This window comes from Pan paniscus, chromosome 20 (assembly GCF_029289425.2).
Source record: "Pan paniscus chromosome 20, NHGRI_mPanPan1-v2.0_pri, whole genome shotgun sequence".
Taxonomy (NCBI): domain Eukaryota; kingdom Metazoa; phylum Chordata; class Mammalia; order Primates; family Hominidae; genus Pan; species Pan paniscus.
The window spans coordinates 64,535,941-64,553,992 of NC_073269.2; the positions used below are offsets into that span (position 1 = coordinate 64,535,941).

The 18,052-nt window shown below is 46.4% G+C and overlaps 1 protein-coding gene across 19 annotated transcripts in view; it reads left to right on the plus strand.

Moving 5' to 3' along the window:
- ZNF544 (zinc finger protein 544) overlaps positions 1 to 18,052 on the plus strand; it is a 49,827-nt gene that overhangs the window by 31,074 nt on the left and 701 nt on the right. For 4 of the 19 annotated variants that reach the window (XM_055103962.2, XM_055103969.2, XM_055103970.2 and 1 more), the window contains one exon: positions 2,079 to 5,912. The exons of 1 other annotated variant lie outside the window; for it this stretch is intronic. In XM_055103962.2, coding sequence (XP_054959937.2) covers positions 2,079 to 2,128 — 50 coding nt within the window. In that variant the 3' untranslated portion in view covers positions 2,129 to 5,912. Of the gene's footprint in view, positions 1 to 2,078; positions 5,913 to 15,574; positions 15,810 to 17,542; positions 17,650 to 17,708; positions 17,831 to 18,052 lie in introns of those variants that run through there. 14 more of the 19 variants (XR_008622137.2, XM_055103955.2, XM_055103964.2 and 11 more) reach the window with 7 other exon arrangements.

An 18,052-nucleotide genomic window follows, 5' to 3' on the forward strand; every position in this document is an offset into this window, starting at 1 on the left:
GTGTCCTCATGAGCTCAGAGAGTGAGGCATGAGAACTTGAGGTAGGCCGCAGTAGTGTTGGCCGTGGTGGCCATGCAAACATAATGAACAGAGTGACAAGCAGAGTGGAGGATCTTTAGGACCTGGACAAGGATCCTGAACTGGGAGCCTCTGCCACTCATTTTTAGAGGCTCCGTATCTTCAACAGAGAGGAATCCCCACCAGGACAATAACAAGGATGGCAAGATCAACCATATTTTGTAATGTCAGTGCCAGACACTGTGTGAGGCTCACATAGTGATTCATCGATGCCTCAAAATAAATCTTGTAGGCTAAACATTCTTACTCCGGGCTACAGCAAGGAAAATGAACCTCTAAGAGGCTAAGGACCTGTCTGAAGTGGCAAACGGTGGAGCCCAGATGCAGCGAGTCATGCTGATCATGCTGCTTCAGAGACCATGCAGTCTTTTCTGGAGAGTCTTCTATTTGGTCAATTCTGGAATGCTTAAATAAGTTTTTCTCTGTTTGCAGCCTGAAGAAATGGTAGAATTGGTGCATTAAGAATATGAAGTCAGTGTTGATGTTTGAGATGCAATTATGAGATCCAGAAGTAGAGCAGAAACTGATATTCTAGGACTAAGCACCAGTTAGGAGTCTGTGTTTGCTTCCTGTGGCTGCTGTAAAAAATTTCCAACAACCTGTTGGCTTAAAACAATGCAAATTTATTCTCTAAAAGTTCTGGAGGCCACAAGTCCAAAATCAATGTCACTGGATCAAAATCAAGGTGTTGATATGGTTGTGCTCCCTCTGGATGCTCCAAATGGAAAACACATTTCTGTCTTTTCCTTCTCCTGTTGGTTGCAGCATTCTTTCCAGTCTTCAGATATCTTCTGCTGTGTCTTCTCATCACCTCCTCTGTGTTTCAAATCTCCCTCTGCCTTTCTCCTATAGGAACACTTGTGATTACATTTAGAGCCCCCCTGGATAGTCCAGAAAAAAATCCCCATTTAAAAATTTTTAGCAAGGTGTGGTAGCAGGCACCTGTAATCCCAGCTACTCAGGAGGCTGAGGCAGGAGGATCACTTGAACCTGGGAGGTGGAGATTGCAGTTAGCCAAGATAATGCCACTTCACTCCAGCCTGGGCAACAGAGCCAGGCTCTGTCTCAAAAATAAACAAAACAAAATAAAATAAAAATACTAATTACAGAAGGGTACATTGGCTTGGCTGTAATCCCAGCACTTTGGGAGGCCAGTTGGGGAGGATCACAAGAGCCCAGGAGTTTGAGGCTGCAGTGAGCCATGATTGTGCTGTTATCCGGTCTGTTCAACAGAGCAAGATCCTGACTGTAGAAAACTAAGTAAATAATAATAATAAAATTCTAATCACATCTGGACAGTTCCTTTTTCCCAAAAGTTCACGTTCACAGAGTCCAGGGGCTTAGAACATACATACTTTTTGCAATGGTTAATGGCTTTATATCCTGCAGACCCAGTTCATTCTGTGGATTTCTCTTTTTATCTTCACCTCCCTGCTTATTCTCTTTTTTGAGACAGGGTCTCACTCTCTCACCCAGACTGGAATGCAGTGGCCCAATCTTGGTTCACTGCAACCTCCACCTCCCAGGCTCAAGCGATTCTCCTGCCTCGGCCTCCCGAGGAGCTTAGACTACAGGCGCCCACCACCACACCTGGCTAATTTTTTTTTTTATTTTTATTAGAGATGGGGTTTTACCATGTTGACCAAGCTGGTCTCTAACTCCTGACCTCAGGTGATCCACCTGCCTCAGCCTCCCAAAGTTCTGGGATTACTGGTGTGGGCCACTGCACCTGGCCCCTCCCTGCTTATTCTTATTCTTCTGCCCTCTATTTGGGGACTAGTGTTACTTAGTCACTTCTTTATTATGTTTGCTTGTATTTTGCACTTTACCACTGATACCATGTTTGCTGATCCATCCCTCCCTTTCACGGCCTGCATACGGATTACAGTTTGTAGTTTGGAAACAAACCAGAGACACTTCCATTAAACAGTTTTCTCCTTCATCTCCCCCTCCCCCTCTGATGCTTCTCCAGTAACTTAGGCATTTTGGATTTCTTTCAGACTGGAAAGCTACCCTTGAGGAGAATAGGTTGAATTCTGAAAAAGATTGAGCTAGGGAAGAACTATCCCACCACGTGGAAGTGTACAGGAGTGTACAGGAGGAGCTACCCTCTTTGGTATTAGGAAAAGTGCAAGATCAGAGCAACCAGTTAAGGGAACACCAGGAGAACTCCTTGAGGTTCATGGTACTCACCTCAGAGAGACTGTTTGCTGAAAGGGAACATTGTGAGCTTGAACTTGGGGGAGGTTATTCTCTACCTTCTACTTTAAGCCTTCTACCTACAACATTACCTACAAGTACAGGTTTCCCTAAGCCCAACTCACAAGTTAAAGAGTTGAAACAAAATTCAGCTTTCATTAATCTTGAGAAAAATGGAGCAGATGGGAAGCACTGTGAGAGTCATCAGTGTGCTAGAGCTTTCTGTCAGAGTATTTACTTGAGTAAACTTGGAAACGTTGAAACAGGAAAGAAAAACCCTTATGAATATATTGTCAGTGGTGACTCAACTATGGTTCCTCCCTTTGTTTTCATGGTAGAACTTTTTCAGTGAAGAAAAGTGATGACTGTAAGGATTATGGAAACCTCTTCAGTCACAGTGTGTCTCTGAATGAACAGAAGCCAGTGCATTTTGGGAAAAGTCAGTATGAGTGTGATGAGTGCAGGGAAACCTGTTCTGAGAGTCTGTGCCTTGTACAAACAGAAAGAAGTGGCCCTGGAGAGACCCCCTTCAGATGTGAGGAACGCTGTGCTGCCTTCCCCATGGCCTCATCTTTTTCTGACTGTAACATCATTCAGACTACAGAGAAGCCATCTGTGTGTAATCAGTGTGGAAAATCTTTCAGCTGTTGTAAGCTCATACACCAGAGAACACACACTGGAGAAAAGCCCTTCGAATGTACTCAGTGTGGGAAATCTTTTAGCCAGAGCTATGACCTTGTCATACATCAGAGGACACACACTGGAGAGAAGCCCTATGAGTGTGACCTGTGTGGGAAATCCTTCACCCAGAGATCCAAACTTATTACACATCAGCGAATTCACACTGGAGAAAAACCGTATCAGTGTATTGAATGCAGAAAATCCTTCAGGTGGAACTCTAACCTCATTGTACATCAGAGAATTCATACTGGAGAGAAACCGTATGAGTGCACTCACTGTGGAAAGTCCTTCAGCCAAAGCTATGAGTTAGTTACACATAAAAGAACGCACACTGGAGAAAAACCCTTCAAATGTACTCAGTGTGGGAAATCTTTCAGCCAGAAGTATGACCTTGTCGTACATCAGAGGACGCACACTGGAGAGAAGCCCTATGAGTGCAACCTGTGTGGGAAATCCTTCTCCCAGAGTTCCAAACTTATTACGCATCAGCGAATTCACACTGGAGAAAAACCGTATCAGTGTATTGAATGTGGGAAATCCTTCAGATGGAACTCTAACCTCGTCATACATCAGAGAATTCATACTGGAGAGAAACCGTACGATTGCACTCACTGTGGAAAGTCCTTCAGCCAAAGCTATCAGTTAGTTGCACATAAAAGAACTCACACTGGAGAAAAGCCCTATGAATGTAACGAGTGTGGAAAAGCCTTCAATCGAAGCACTCAGCTCATTAGGCATCTGCAAATTCACACTGGGGAGAAGCCGTACAAATGCAATCAGTGCAATAAAGCCTTTGCAAGGAGCTCCTACCTTGTGATGCATCAGAGAACTCACACTGGTGAGAAACCTTTTGAGTGTAGTCAGTGTGGGAAAGCCTTTTCAGGGAGCTCTAACCTTCTTTCCCATCAGAGAATTCATTCTGGAGAGAAACCCTATGAATGTAGTGACTGTGGGAAATCCTTCCGGCAGCGATCTCAACTTGTAGTGCATCGGCGGACACATACTGGAGAGAAACCTTAGGAGTGCAGTCATTGTGGGAAAGCTTTCAGCCAGAGGTCTCCCCTCATCGTGCACCAGAGTACGCATGTCGGTGGGAAGAGCTATCAGTGTGACGTGTATTAAGCCAGCGGTTGTGACTCATTGAACATCAGAGGACATATCCTGGAGGAAAGCCCTACGAATGCATGGATTGTGGGAAAGCCTTCAATGATCACTCAACCCTTAGTAAACACGAGAGGACACACACTGGAGGCAAACCCTATGAATGTGACCATTGCGAGAAAGCCTTTAGCCAACGGTGTCAACTTACTAGGCAGCAGAGAATTCAAACTGGAGAGAAGCCCTGTGAATGTTAACAAATGTGGAAAAGCTTCCAGTTATGATACTTTCCTTATTCAACATGAGAAAGCTCGTGGGCAAGAAACTCTATGAATAACCAAGATGGAGCCGGGTGCAGTTGCCAACACTTGTAATCCCAGCACTTTGCGAGGCCGACGCAGGTGGATCGCTTGAGCCCAGGAGTTTGAAACCAGCCTGGGTAACATGGCAAAATCCTGTCTTTACAAAAAATACAAAAATTAGCCTAGCATGGTGGCGCATACCTGTAGTCCTAGCTACTCAGGAGGCTGAGGTGGGAGGATCACTTGAGCTTGGGAGGCGGTGGTTGCAGTGAGCTGTGATCATGCCATCACACCGCTGCTTGTGAGAGATTGAGACACTCTAAATAAATAATAACCAAGATGGGAAATTTCCCTGCCAGACCTTGTTTACTAGAAATCAGGTGGCCAAAACATGACTCTCAGAGTGGGGCTTCATGACCATGTGCATCAGAATTGCCTGGAGTGTGCACTGAAACTGTGTATTACCAAGCTCACTCTAGCCAACTAAATAAAAATCTCTGGCAGTAAAATCCAGGAGTCTGCAGTTTCTAAAATCACACAGGTGAGTGGGCACGGTGGCTCATGCCTGTAATCCCAGCACTTTGGAAGGCTGAGGTGGGTGGATCACCTGAAGTCAGAAGTTTGAGACCAGCCTGGCAAACATGGCAAAACTGTCTCTATTAAAAATACAGGCCAGGGGCCGGGCACGGTGCCTCACACCTGTAATCCCAGCACTTAGGTAGGCCAAGGTGGGTGGATCACGAGGTCAGGAGATTGAGACCATCCTGGCTAATATGGTGAAACCCTGTCTCTACTAAAAATACAAAAAAATTAGCTAGGCATGGTGGCGGGCTCCTGTAGTCCCAGCTACTCAGGAAGCTGAGGCAGGAGAATGGCGTGAACACAGGAGGCGTAGCTTGCAGTGAGCTGAGATCACACTACTGCACTCCAGCCTGGGCAACAGAGCAAGACTGTCTCAAAAAAAAAAAAAAAAAAAATACAGGCCAGGCGCAATGGCTCATGCCTGCAATCCCAGCATTTCGGGAGGCAAAGGCAGGCGGATCACCTGATGTCAGGAGTTCGAGACCCACCTCACCAACATGGAGAAACCCCGTCTCGACGAAATATACGAAAATTAGCCAGGTATGGTGGTGGTAATCCCAGCTACTCGGGAGGCTGAGGCAGGAGAATCTTGACCTGGGAGGCAGAGGTTGCAGTGAACCAAGATCAAGCCATTGTGCTCCAGCCTGGGCAACAAGAGTGAAACTTCATCTCAAAAAAAAAAAAAAGGACTCTGGTGAGGCTTGGTGGCTCATGCCTGTAATCCCAGCACTTTGGGAGGCTGAAGTGGGTGAATCACTTGAGGACAGGCATTCAAGACCAGCCTGGCCAACATGGCAAAACCCCATTTCTACTAAAAATACAAAAATTAGCCGGGTGTGGTGGCACACGTGTGTAATCCAGCTACTTGGGAGGCTGAGGCATGAGAATCGCTTGAACCTGGGAGGCAGAGGTTGCAGTTAGCTGAGATCATGCCACTGCACTCTAGCTTGGGCAACAGGGCAAGACTGTGTCTCAAACAAACAAACAAACAAACAAAAAACCCTGAGCTGGCTGTAATGGCTCATGCCTGTAATCCCAGCACTTTGGGAGACCGAGCGGCCAGGCAGATCACTTGAGCCCAGTAGATTGAGACCAGTCTGGGCAACATGTTGAGACCCCATCTCTACAAAAAATAGAATTAGCTGGGCATGGAGCTGCACACCTGTAGTCCCAGCTACTCGGGAGGCTGAGGCAGGAGTATTACTTGAGCCTGGGGGTGGGGGGGTGGTCTCACCTGCAGTGAGCTGAGATCACACCACTGCACTCCAGCCTAGGCACCAGAGCAACACTGTGTCTCTAAAAACAACAAAATATTGGACTCTGAATATTTCAGGGATTCGGTTGTGCTTTAACTTTGTTGCTCAGTTGGTTTGATTGTAATCAGAACTGGCAGCATATTAATATGGAAAATACTTATCAGGGGATGTGAAAACAGGAGCCCAAATAGTATGTTCACAGAAGGTTACAAGCACATAATTTAAATTGGTCCACTCAGCAACATGTTTCCTAAAAGAAAAAAATGTAAATTGACAGTAGTGGGGAGACTAGAAGAGGCCATGTCTGCATATTTATTTATTTATTTATTTACTTACTTAAGACGGAGTCTCACTCTGTTGCCCAGGCTGGAGTGCAGTGGTATGATCTCTGCTCACTGCAAGCTCCACCTCCTGGGTTCACGCCACTCTCCTGCCTCAATGTGCTGAGTAGCTGGGACTACAGGCACCCGTCACCACGCCTGTCTAATTTTTTGTATTTTTAGTAGAGACAAGGTTTCACCGTGTTAGCCAGGATGGTCTTGATCTCCTGACCTCATGATCCGCCCACCTCGGCCTCCCAAAGTGCTGGGATTACAGGCATGAGCCGCCACACCCGGCCGCATTTATTTTTTTTTTTTGACACAGGCTGTTGCTCTGTCACCCAGGCTGGAGTGCAGTGGCGCAGTCATGGCTCACTGCAGCCTCAACCTGGCTCAACTGATCCTCCTGTCCTTGCCTCCTAAGTAGCTGGGACCATAGGCATGTGACATGAAGCCTGGCTAAATTTATTTTTTTAGAGACGAGGTCTCACCATGTTGCCCAGGCTGGTCTTGAACTCCTGGGCTCAAGTGATCTCCAGCCTTGGCCTCCCAAAGTCCTGGGATTACAGGCATGAGCCATAGTGCATACTATTACTGCACATTTAAGCAGGATAAGAGCCAATGGGAGGGTGAGCATGGTGGCTTATGCCCGTAATCCCAGCACTTTGGAAGGCCGAGGCAGGCAGATCCCTTGAGGTTAGGAGTTCGAGACCAGCCTGGCCAACATGGTGAAATCCCATCTCTACTAAAAGTACAAAAAATTAGCCAGGTGTCATGGCATGTGCCTGTAATCCCAGCTACTCGGGAGGCTGAGGCAGGAAAATCACTTGAACCCAGAAGGTGGAGGTTGCAGTGAGCCGAGACTGCGCCGTTGAACTCCAGCCTGGGCAAAAAAGCGAAAAGCGAGACTCTGTCTCAAAAAAAAAAAGGGCTGGGTGCGGTGGCTCACGCCTGTGATCCCAACACTTTGGGAGGCCAAGGAGGGTGGATCACGAGGTCAGATCAAGACCATCCTGGCTAACACAGTGAAACCCCGTCTCTACTAAAAATACAAAAAATCAGCCAGGTGTGGTGGCAGGTGCCTGTAGTCCCAGCTACTAGGGAGGCTGAGGCAGGAGAATGGCGTGAACCCAGGAGGCAGAGCTTGCAGTGAGCCAAAATCATGCCACTGCACTCCAGCCTGGGCGACAGAGTGAGACTCGGTCTCAAAAAAAAAAAGATGGAAGTATAGCCAATAGCGAAACATACAGAATGAGGAAGGCTGGAGAGGGTCAGGCGAGGAGAGGCTGTGGCAGCAGATGTGGCAGCCCCAGCAGAGCCATAGACTGATAGACCAGAAAGTGGGTTAATCGAAGGTCTGTCCATGAAACTCAGACTCTTCCCCATTTTTTTTTTCTTGCCTGGCATTACCTATCTGGCTGTGGGTTAGCAAAAATTAAAGTAGGGAAGGAGTCACGTGCTAAAAGATTAGTTCAGGGGACAAGGGAATCTGATGTATTTTGCTCTGCAGCAAGGGCTGCTTTATTCTGGCATTTCAGAACTTTTTACCTGATAGCTGGTTCTCTCCCTCTTCACCCTCGAGCAAAGCATACTGTTAAAGCAGCCCCGCCTGTCTGTGGAGCTTCCTGTCTGCTTTCTGATAGCCTCTTCAATATGGGTGGGAGGCAAGGAGCAAAAGATAAAGTCTCCATCATGAGAGAAGGTATCTAAGACAGCAGAAAAGACAGATATTCAGAGGAACCAAATATTCTTTGTTTTTTGAGACGGAGTCTTATTCTGTTGCTCAGGCTGTAGTTCAGTGGCACGATCTCGGCTCACTGCAACCTCCGCCTCCCAGGTTCATGCAATTCTCCTGCCGCAATGTCCCAAGTAGCTGGGATTACAGGCACGTGCCACCATGCCAAGCTATTTTTTGTATTTTCAGTAGACACGGGGTTTCACCATGTTGACCAGGCTGGTCTCAAACTCCTGACCTCAAGTAATTCAATCACCTTGGCCTCCCAAAGTGCTGGGATTACAGGTGTGAGCCACCGCACCCGGCAGAATCAAATATTTAAAGCATTTTGTTAACGTAAAAGTGAGTCAAGAAAGGGTTACAAGGCCGGGTGTGGTGGCTCATGCCTTTAATCCCAGTACTTTGGGAGGCCGAGGCGGTCGGATCGTGAGGTCAGGAGGTCGAGACCAGCCTGATCAACATGGTGAAACTCCATATCTACTAAAAATACAATACAAACATTAGCTGGGTGTGATGGTGGGCGCCTGTAATCCCAGCTACTTGGGAGGCTGAGGCAGAGGTTGCAGTGAGCCGAGATCATGCCATTGCACTCCAGCCTGGGTGACAGAGCAAGACTCCATCTAAAAAAAAAAAAAAAAAAAAGGTCTGGTGCAGTGGCTCACGCCTGTAATCCCAGCACTTCGGGAGGCCGAGGCAAGCGTATCACAAGGTCAGGAAATCGAGATCATCCTGGCTAACAGGTGAAACCCCGTCCCTACTAAAAATACAAAAAATTAGCTGGGCATGGTGGCGGGCACCTGTAGTCCCAGCTACTCGGGAGGCTGAGGCAGGAGAATGGCGTGAACCCAGGAGAAGGAGCTTGCAGTGAGCCGAGATCACGCCACTGCACTCCATCCTGAGCAACAGAGCGAGACTGCGTCTCAAAAAAAAAAAAGAAAGGGTTACCAATAAAAAATAAGACAGACTGGGCGTAGTGGCTCACGCCTATAATGCCAACACTTTGGGAGGCCGAGGCGGGCGGATCACCTGAGGTTGGGAGTTTGAGATCAGCCTGACCAACATGGAGAAACCCTGTTTCTACTAAAAATACAAAATTAGCCGGGCATGGTGGCGCATGCCTGTAATCCCAGCTACTCAGGAGTCTGAGGCAGGAGAATCGCTTGAACCTGGGAGGTGGAGATTGCAGTGAGCCGAGGTCTAGTGCTATTACACTCCAGCCTGGGCAACAAGAGCGAAACTCCGCCTCAAAAAAAATAAATAAAAATAAAAAATAAGATACTTTGATAAAATAGAACAATGAGAACCAGAACAGACTCTTTGAAATTACAAGTAAGATTGTTCAATGTTATAGATACAATGTTTATTGAGAAACAGAATGCTTGTTGCCTGGTGCTGCAAAGAAATAGCACTCAAAACATAAATTTAATTCTCTCAGCAAGGCCGTTTTTACTTTCTGCAGAAAGGGTGCTCATCACAGATGGAACAATGGCAAGAGCACACCTGAACAAAGGAGGGAAGCAATTTTTATTCCTTAGGCAGTTTGTCCCTGCTACTGTGTCCTGTCTCCGTTGGCTGGAGCCAGCCTGCACAATCTAAACTAAAACTAGATTAGCTAACAGTTTAAAACTTTTCTAAATAGGTAAAAGTAGTGGAAAGACGAAGGAAAAGAGGAAGTTGCTTATGCCAGATATGGAAGGAGCATAGGCTGTGAGCTGGAACGTGACCATGAGCACGTCCAGCACAAATAACTTGGTTAAGGTACAGGGACATAGAACATACTACGTGCCTGTGAGCATGTTTACCAGCTACATAGGATAGGGCCTAACAAAGACTTATTAGCACAAAGCAAGGAGGTTTCAAGGAAGTTAGTTTATAAAAGAAACTATTATTTTTTAACACTTATGATTTATTCTTTAACAAGAAGGGAAACTTTGAAGAGGAACTTTTACTTTCCACATTGAACAAATAAGTAAGAAAAAGAAAAAGGGAAACTTCCCCAGGGCTGAAAGGAAATTTTCAGGTCATGCCATTATTATCAGAATTAATAAGACCCATGCATCGTGGAAAACTGAGAACACCATGATTAAAAACAGATGGCAGGCTGGGCGTGGTGGCTCACGCCTGTAATCCCAGCTCTTTGGGAGGCTGAGGCAGGCAGATCACCTGAAGTCAGGAGTTTGAGACCAGCCTGGCCGACATTGTGAAACCTCATCTCTAATAAAAATTCAAAAATTAGCCAGGCATGGTGGCAGCCGCCTATAATCCCAGCTATTCAGGAGGCTGAGGCAGGAGAATCGCTTGAACTTGAGAGGTGGAGGTTGCAGTGAGCTAAGATTGTGCCACTGCACTCCAGCCTGGGCGACAAAGCGAGACTCTGTCTCAAAAACAAACAAACAAAAAAAATGTCAGGGTCGGGCATGGTGGCTCACACCTGTAATCCCATTTACTTGGGAGGCTGAGGCAGGAGAATTGCTTGAACCCAGGAGGTGGAGGTTGCAGTGAGCTAAGATTGTGCCACTGCACTCCAGCGTGGGCGACAAAGCGAGACTCTGTCTCAAAAAAAAAAAAAAAAAGATGGCAGGGCTGGCATCGTGGCTCACGCCTGTAATCCCAGCACTTTGGGAGACCGAGGCAGGTGGATCACTCTAGGTTAGGAGTTTGAGACCAGCCTGGCCAAGATGGTGAAACCCTGTCTCTACTAAAGATACAAAAATTAGCCAGGTGTGGTGATAAATGCCTGCAATCCCAGCTACTCAGGAGGCTGACGCAGGAGTATCACTTGAACCTGGGAGGCAGAGGTTGCAGTGAGTCTAGATCATGCCACTGGACTCCAGCCTGGGCGACAGAATGAGACTCTTGTCTCAAAACGAAGAGCAAATGGCATGGCAGAACCTTCTCTAGAGAAAATAGTTTTGAATCTAAGAAAGGAATAGCTTTAATCTAGAAAAGGAATAGGGTAAGAAAAGGAATGTTTATTCACCCATAACTTATAAAAAAAAGATAACTTTAATTGAAGGCTTCAAGGTAAATTGTGCTCAAACTATACAAATTCTGCTAGATGGTTATAGTTCCTATGTGAAGGTAACTTTAGAAAGTAGTGTTCACGTGACACTGATGTGAGTAATTCTTGCTGGAGGGGGCAAAAAGCTCATGAAATTTGAATAAAGGAGGAGGAGATGCAGTCAGATTGTTGATTGACCCTTCAGGGAATGGCATTTGCATAGCTGTGACATGAACCCTAGGTATTGGCTTTTTTTTTTTTTTTTTTTTTGAGAAGGAGTCTTTGTCGCCCAGTCTGGAGTGCAGTGGCGCAATCTTGGCTCACTGTAACCTCCGCCTCCCGGGTTCAAGCAATTCTCCTGCCTCAGCCTCCTGAGTAGCTGGGATTACAGGCACGTGCCACCACGCCCAGCTAATTTTTGTATTTTTAGTAGACACAGGGTTTCACCATGTTGGTCAGGATGGTCTCCAACTCCTCACCTCGTGATCCGCCCACCTCGGCATCCCAAAGTGCTGGGATTACAGGCATGAGCCATTGCACCCGGCCTGTATTGGCTTTTAATTTTTAGGAAGTAACACATGGCTGTGACCTGACAACTTCATAGTGGCCATAGGGTAGGGCACTGTTGTCATTATTCCTGTCACTGACAATGTCAGCCCCACCTGCAGATGTGGGAGAGTAGATGGGGAAAGTAGTAGTGGAGAGTAGAGGTTTCCCTTACCATCCTTTTAGGAAGTAGGCTTTTAAACATGATATGTAAGTTTACTTAGAAGATGAAAATTAAAGCTTGAAATGTAATATGAGAGGAATTGGCAGCGGATGTGAGTCAGATCCTCACCTGTCAGAGCAGGAAGTTAGTGAAAACTAAAGATGATTGGCTGGATGCGGTGGCTTATGCCTGTAATCCCAGCACTTTTGGAGGCTGAGGCGGGTGCATCACCTGAGGTCAGCAGTTTGAGACCAGCCTGGCCAACATGGTGAAACTCTGTCTCTACTAAAAATACAAAGATTAGCCCAGCGTGGTGGTGGGCACCTGTAATCCCAGCTACTCAGGAGGCTGAGGCAGGAGAATCATTTGAACCCAGGAAGTGGAGGTTGCAGTGAGCTGAGATTGCATCACTGTGCTCCAGCCTGGGCAACAGAGTGAGACTCCGTCTCCAGAAAAAGAAAAAAAAAAAAGACTAAAGATGATCAAAGTTAGAATTACGGAGGTGTCCTCAAGAAGAATTGGAACAGATATGGTTAAAAGTGGCTGGAGGTGGGTGCAGTGGATATGGTGGTGCACACCTGTAATCCCAGTGCTTTGGGAGGCTGAGGCAGGTGGATCACTTGAGCCTAAGAGTTGGAGACCAGCCCTGGCAACATGGCGAGACCTGGTCTCTACAAAATATACAAAAATTAGCCGGGCATAGTAGCACATGCCTGAAGTCCCAGCTACTCAGGAAGCTGAGTTGGGAGGATTCTTTGAGCCCAGGAGATTGAGGCTGCAGTTAGCTGTGATTATATCACTGCACTCCAGCCTATGTGACAGTGTGAGACCCTATCTCAAAAAAAAAGTGATGTCGGGAGGCTGAGAGGATGAGTGACTGGGGCAGGAGATGAGTACTTTCCCTTTTAAGCCCATAGCATTTAATTCCCTGGTGGTTCACTTCTTATTTGGATAACTAACAAATTATTTCAAATGTGTGCCTATAAGTGAGAGAAGCAATGGTACATGAGGAGGTAAGCATTTGATTTGTGGGATTATGAACAACTGTCCTACTCTCCTTTTGATTCGGTGTCTCTGTATTAGTGATCTGACAATTTAAAAAATCAAGCCAAGAGCAGGCTGGGCGCAGTGGCTCATGCCTGTAATCCCAGCACTTTGGGAGGCCGAGGCGGGCGGATCACTTGAGGTCAGGAGTTGAAGACCAGCCCGGCCGACATGGTGAAACCCTGTCTCCACTAAAAATGCAAAAATTATCCGGGCGTGGTGGTGGGTGCCTGTAATCCCAGCTACTTGGGAGACTGAGCAGGAGAATCGCTGGAACCCGGGAGTTGGAGGTTGCAATGAGCTGAGATTGCCCCACTACACTCTAGCCTGGGCAACAGAGTGAGACTCCTTGACAGGAAAAAAAAAAAAAAAAAAAGCATAAAGAAAAGATGTCAGACTTGTCTGTTTGGCCAGTTTGAGTTTATTTCACCAGGCAAGGCAGGAAGGTTCCTTGGCTTCCTAGAATCCCCTGGAGTTGGATGGGTGTGGTGGCTTACACCTGTAATCCTAACAGACCAAGGCCCAGGTGGAAGGATCAACTGAGGCCATGAGTTTGAGATTAGACTGGGCAACATGGCAGGACTCTGTCTCTGCAAGAAATAAAAAAACAGGTGTGGTGGCACGCGCCTGTTGTCCCAGCTACTCAGGAGGCTGAGGTGTGAGATCACTTGAGCCTGAGAAGTTGAGGCTGCAGTGAGCTGAGATTGCACCACTGCATTCCAGCCTGGGCAACAGAGTGAGACCCTGTTTCTTTAAAAATAAAAATAAAAATAATCCCTTGGATTTAAAGGGAGTGGGTTAGTCCTTGAAGATTTGATTTTCCAGAATTCTTATCAAGAAGAAGTTGAGGCGGGAGGATCATGAGGTCAGGAGTTCAAGACCAGCCTGGCCAACAGGGTGAAACCCCGTCTCTACTAAAAGACGTGGTAGTGCGTGCCTGTAAATCCAGCTACTCAGGAGGCTGAGGCAGGAGAATTGCTTGAACCGGGACCTGGGAGGCGGAGGTTGCAGTGAGCTGAGATCGTGCCACTGCACTCCAGCCTGGGCTACAGAGCGAGTCTCCTTCTCAAAAAAAAAAAAAAAAAAAAAGAAGAAAAAAAGGCCGGGCGCAGTGGCTCATGCCTGTAATCCCAGCACTTTGGGAGGCCGAGTTGGGCAGATTGCAAGTTCAGGAAATCGAGACCATCCTGGCTAACATGGTGAAACCCATCTCTACTAAAATTACAAAAATTAGCCGGGTGTGGTGGCGCATGCCTGTAATCCCAGCTACTTGGGAGGCTGAGGCAGGAGAATCGCTTGAACCCAGGAGGCGGAGGTTGCAGTAAGCCAAGATCGCACCATTGTACTCCAGCCTGGGCAACAAGAGCGAAACTCTGTCTCAAAAAAAAAAAAAGAAGAAAGAAACCAAAAAAGTAGAAAATCATATTATCATATACTTTAATAGCACAACAAAATTACAAATTAATAATTGTGGATATTTTAGAATATATATGAAACAGCTATTTGGTCAAAGAGGAAATAAAAATACTACATCTGTTTAAGTAAAAATAAGTACTCTGTATCAAACGATCAACATGAATACAAAATACCAAAGCTTGCCTAAAGCCTAGGCCGGGAACGATGGCTCACGCCTGTAATCCCAGCACTTTGGGAGGCCAAGGTGGGCAGATCACCAGGTCAGGAGATAGAGACCAGCCTGGCCAACAGGCAGAAACCCTGTCTCTACTAAAAATACAAAAAATTAGCCGGGCGTGGTGGCGGGTGTCTGTAATCCCAGCTATTTGGGAGGATGAGGCAGGAGGATCGCTTGAACTCAGGAGGCGGAGATTGCAGTGGGCCGAGATTGTGTCACTGCACTCCAGCCTGGGCGACAGAGTGAGACTCTGTCTCAAAAAAAAAAAAAAAAAAAGCCTATTCTGTAGACAAGTGTGTCTCAAGTTTTTTGTCTCAAGACCCCTTCACACTCTTAAAAGTCACTGAAGACCCTAAACAGTTTTTGTTTTGTTTCGTTTTCCCCCGAGACACAGTCTTGCTCTGCCGCCAGGCTGGAGTGCAGTGGCACGATCTCAGCTCACTGCAACCTCTGCCTCCTCGGTTCAAGTGATTCTCCTGCCTCAGCCTCCCGAGTAGCTGGGATTACAGGCGCATGCCACCACGCCCGGCTAATTTTTGTATTTTTAGTAGAGACGGGGTTTCCCCATGTTGGCCAGGATGGTCTCGAACTCTTGATCTCATGGTCTGCCCACCTCCGCCTCCCAAAGTGCTGGGATTACAAGCGTGAGCCACCGTACCCGGCTCCTAAACAGTTTTTGTTTATGTAGGTCCTATCAATATTTGGTGTATTAGGAATTAAAATGGAAAAAAATTAATATATTTTATTAATATAATTTTTCAAAATCCATTCTATGTTAATATATAGGTTGAGCTGTGTCTCTTCCCAAAATTGATATGTTGAAGTTCTAACCCATAGTACCTCAGACCTTATTTGGAGACAGTGTCTTTAAAGAGCTGAAATGAGGTCATTAGAGTGAGCCCTGGTCCATTATGACTGTTGTCCTTATAAAAACAGAAATTTGGAGACAGACAACTTGTCACGCATACAGGGAAAATGACATTTGAAGACAAAGTCAGACATCTACAAGCCAAGGAATGCCAGAGATTGCCAGCAAACCACCAAAAACTAAGGAAAGGGATGGAACATATACTTTCTTGTAGCCCTCAGAAGGAACCAACTATGCCAACACTTTGATCTCAGACTTCTGGCTTCCACAACTGTAACAATAAATTTATGTCGTTTAAGCCACCCCATTTGTGGTATGTTGTTACCAGAGCCCTCATGACTAATACAACATATTTTTTAAAAAGCACCTACTTTACGAAAAACAGCATTTTCCAAAACAGAAATAGGGAGAAGAGTGGCATTGTATTATATTTTTTCAAATCTCCTTAATGTCTGGCTTCACTGAAGGCAGTTGAGTTCCCATAGCTCCATGTTCCCATTGCATCTGTTACAATATGACTCATCCAGCAGCCTCTGGAAAACTCTATTGTATATTCCTATGAAAATGAGAGAGGAATAGCAGTGGGTAGTCCAGGAGAATGGAAAAACCCAAACGACAACTAAAACAAGCAGTAGGCAAAGAAACCACAGAATAACAAAACCCAAAATAAGGGAGAGAAGACAGCCAAAACCCTGGTCAGGGTGACATGTCCATGACTCTTCCAGGCAAACCCAAATAAGGGAGAAAGTGGGTGGTAACTGGGGTGGGGTAGGGGGAGGGTGGTGCCTGAAATCCCCTCCTTTTCCAGATACCGAATGACTATTCCACCCATAATTAAACACCCATAAAATGAGAAATGCAAACAATGTTGGGTGTGACTCAGGAGCCAGGAGCCCCCCCACACTTGTCTCCCGTGTTTCCTTTCACTTTGCAATGAAAGCTTCTTGCCTTTCTGCTTATTCTGACTTATCCCTGAATTCTTTCCTGTGATGGCTTCAAGAACCTGGACACCAACTGGCACTGGCATCCGGTGACCTTCCTGAGCCCTCTGGCAACAAAAGAAAAAGCCAACATCTCATTATTATTATGAATTTAGTTTTGAACGCACTGATCCCTTGAAAGGATCTCAGGAATGCCCAGGGCTCCCTGACCCACACTTTAAGAACTACTGCAATAGACAAACTCCTGCCTTATAATCAAGGAGATAAACAAGAACTAGAAAAGAAAAAAAAAAAAAATAGGCTGGGTACCGTTATTGTAATTCCAGCACTTTGGGAGGCCAAGGTGGATGGATTGCTTGAAATCAGGAGCTCAAGACCATCCTAGGCAACATCACAAAACCCTGTCTCTACAAAAAATACAAAAATTAGCCAGGCATGGTAGCATGAGGCTGAGGTGGGAGAATCCCTTGAGCCCAAGAGGTTGAAGCTGCAGTGAGCTGTGATCACACCACTGCTCTCCAGAGTGGGCAACAGGTGAGACCCTGTCTCAAAAAAAAAAAAAAAAAAAAAAGAGGAGGAAAGAGGAAATAATAGGACATCAAAATCACAGATTCCACACCATTAGAACTAGGAGGAAAGCTGAGCCCAGTGACTGGCTCCAAAATGAATACACAGGGCCGGGTGCAGTGGCGCATTCCTGTAATCCCAGCACTTTCAGAGGCTGAGGCAGATAAGATGCTTTGAGCTCTGGAGTTTGAGACCAGCCTGGGCAACATGGCAAAATCCAGTCTCTACAAAAATTGGCCCAGTGTGGTGGCTCTCACCTGTGCTCCCAGCTACTCAGGAGGCTAAGGATGCAGGATCACTTGAGCCTGGGAAGTGGAGGTTACAATGAGCCAAGATTGCAGCACTGCATTCCAGCTTGGACAACAGAGTGAGACCCTGTCTCAAAAAACAAATAAACAACAAAAAAAGAACACACAGGTTTCCCCTAAAGAGAATAGATCTTTGCACACCTGCCCCTACCTCTCCAACACTGGTGGCCACTGTGCAGGGGAAGGCAATAGATCCTCCTAGTACCTTCTCTGCCTACAGAGAAGGGGATGCTGCCTGGGAGCTTTTTGGGACTCCCAATAGAAGACAGACTTAGTCTCCTGGAAGGCTGCCTGATCCAGTTCCCACAGCAGCTGCCACTTGCTCAGGTGAGTGAAGACATCTGTCAAAAGTCAGAATTTTATTTTTATTTTATTTTATTTTTGAGATGGAGTCTCACTCTGTCGCCCAGGCTGGAGTGCAGTGGCGCAATCTCAGCTCATCGCAACCTCCGCCTCCCAGTTTCAAGTGATTCTCCTGCTTCAGCCTCCTGAGTATCTGGGATTACAGGTGCCCGCCACCACACCTGGCTAATTTTTGTATTTGTATTAGAGACAAAGTTTCACCATGTTGGCCAGGGTGGTCTCAAACTCCTGACCTCAGGTGATCCACCCACCTCAGCCTCCCAAAGTGCTGGGATTCACTCACAGGCGTGAGCCACCACACCCAGCCAAAAGACAGAATTTTAACAAATTTGGTTAAAGATCGAATTGGCTTTTATTTGTGATTCAT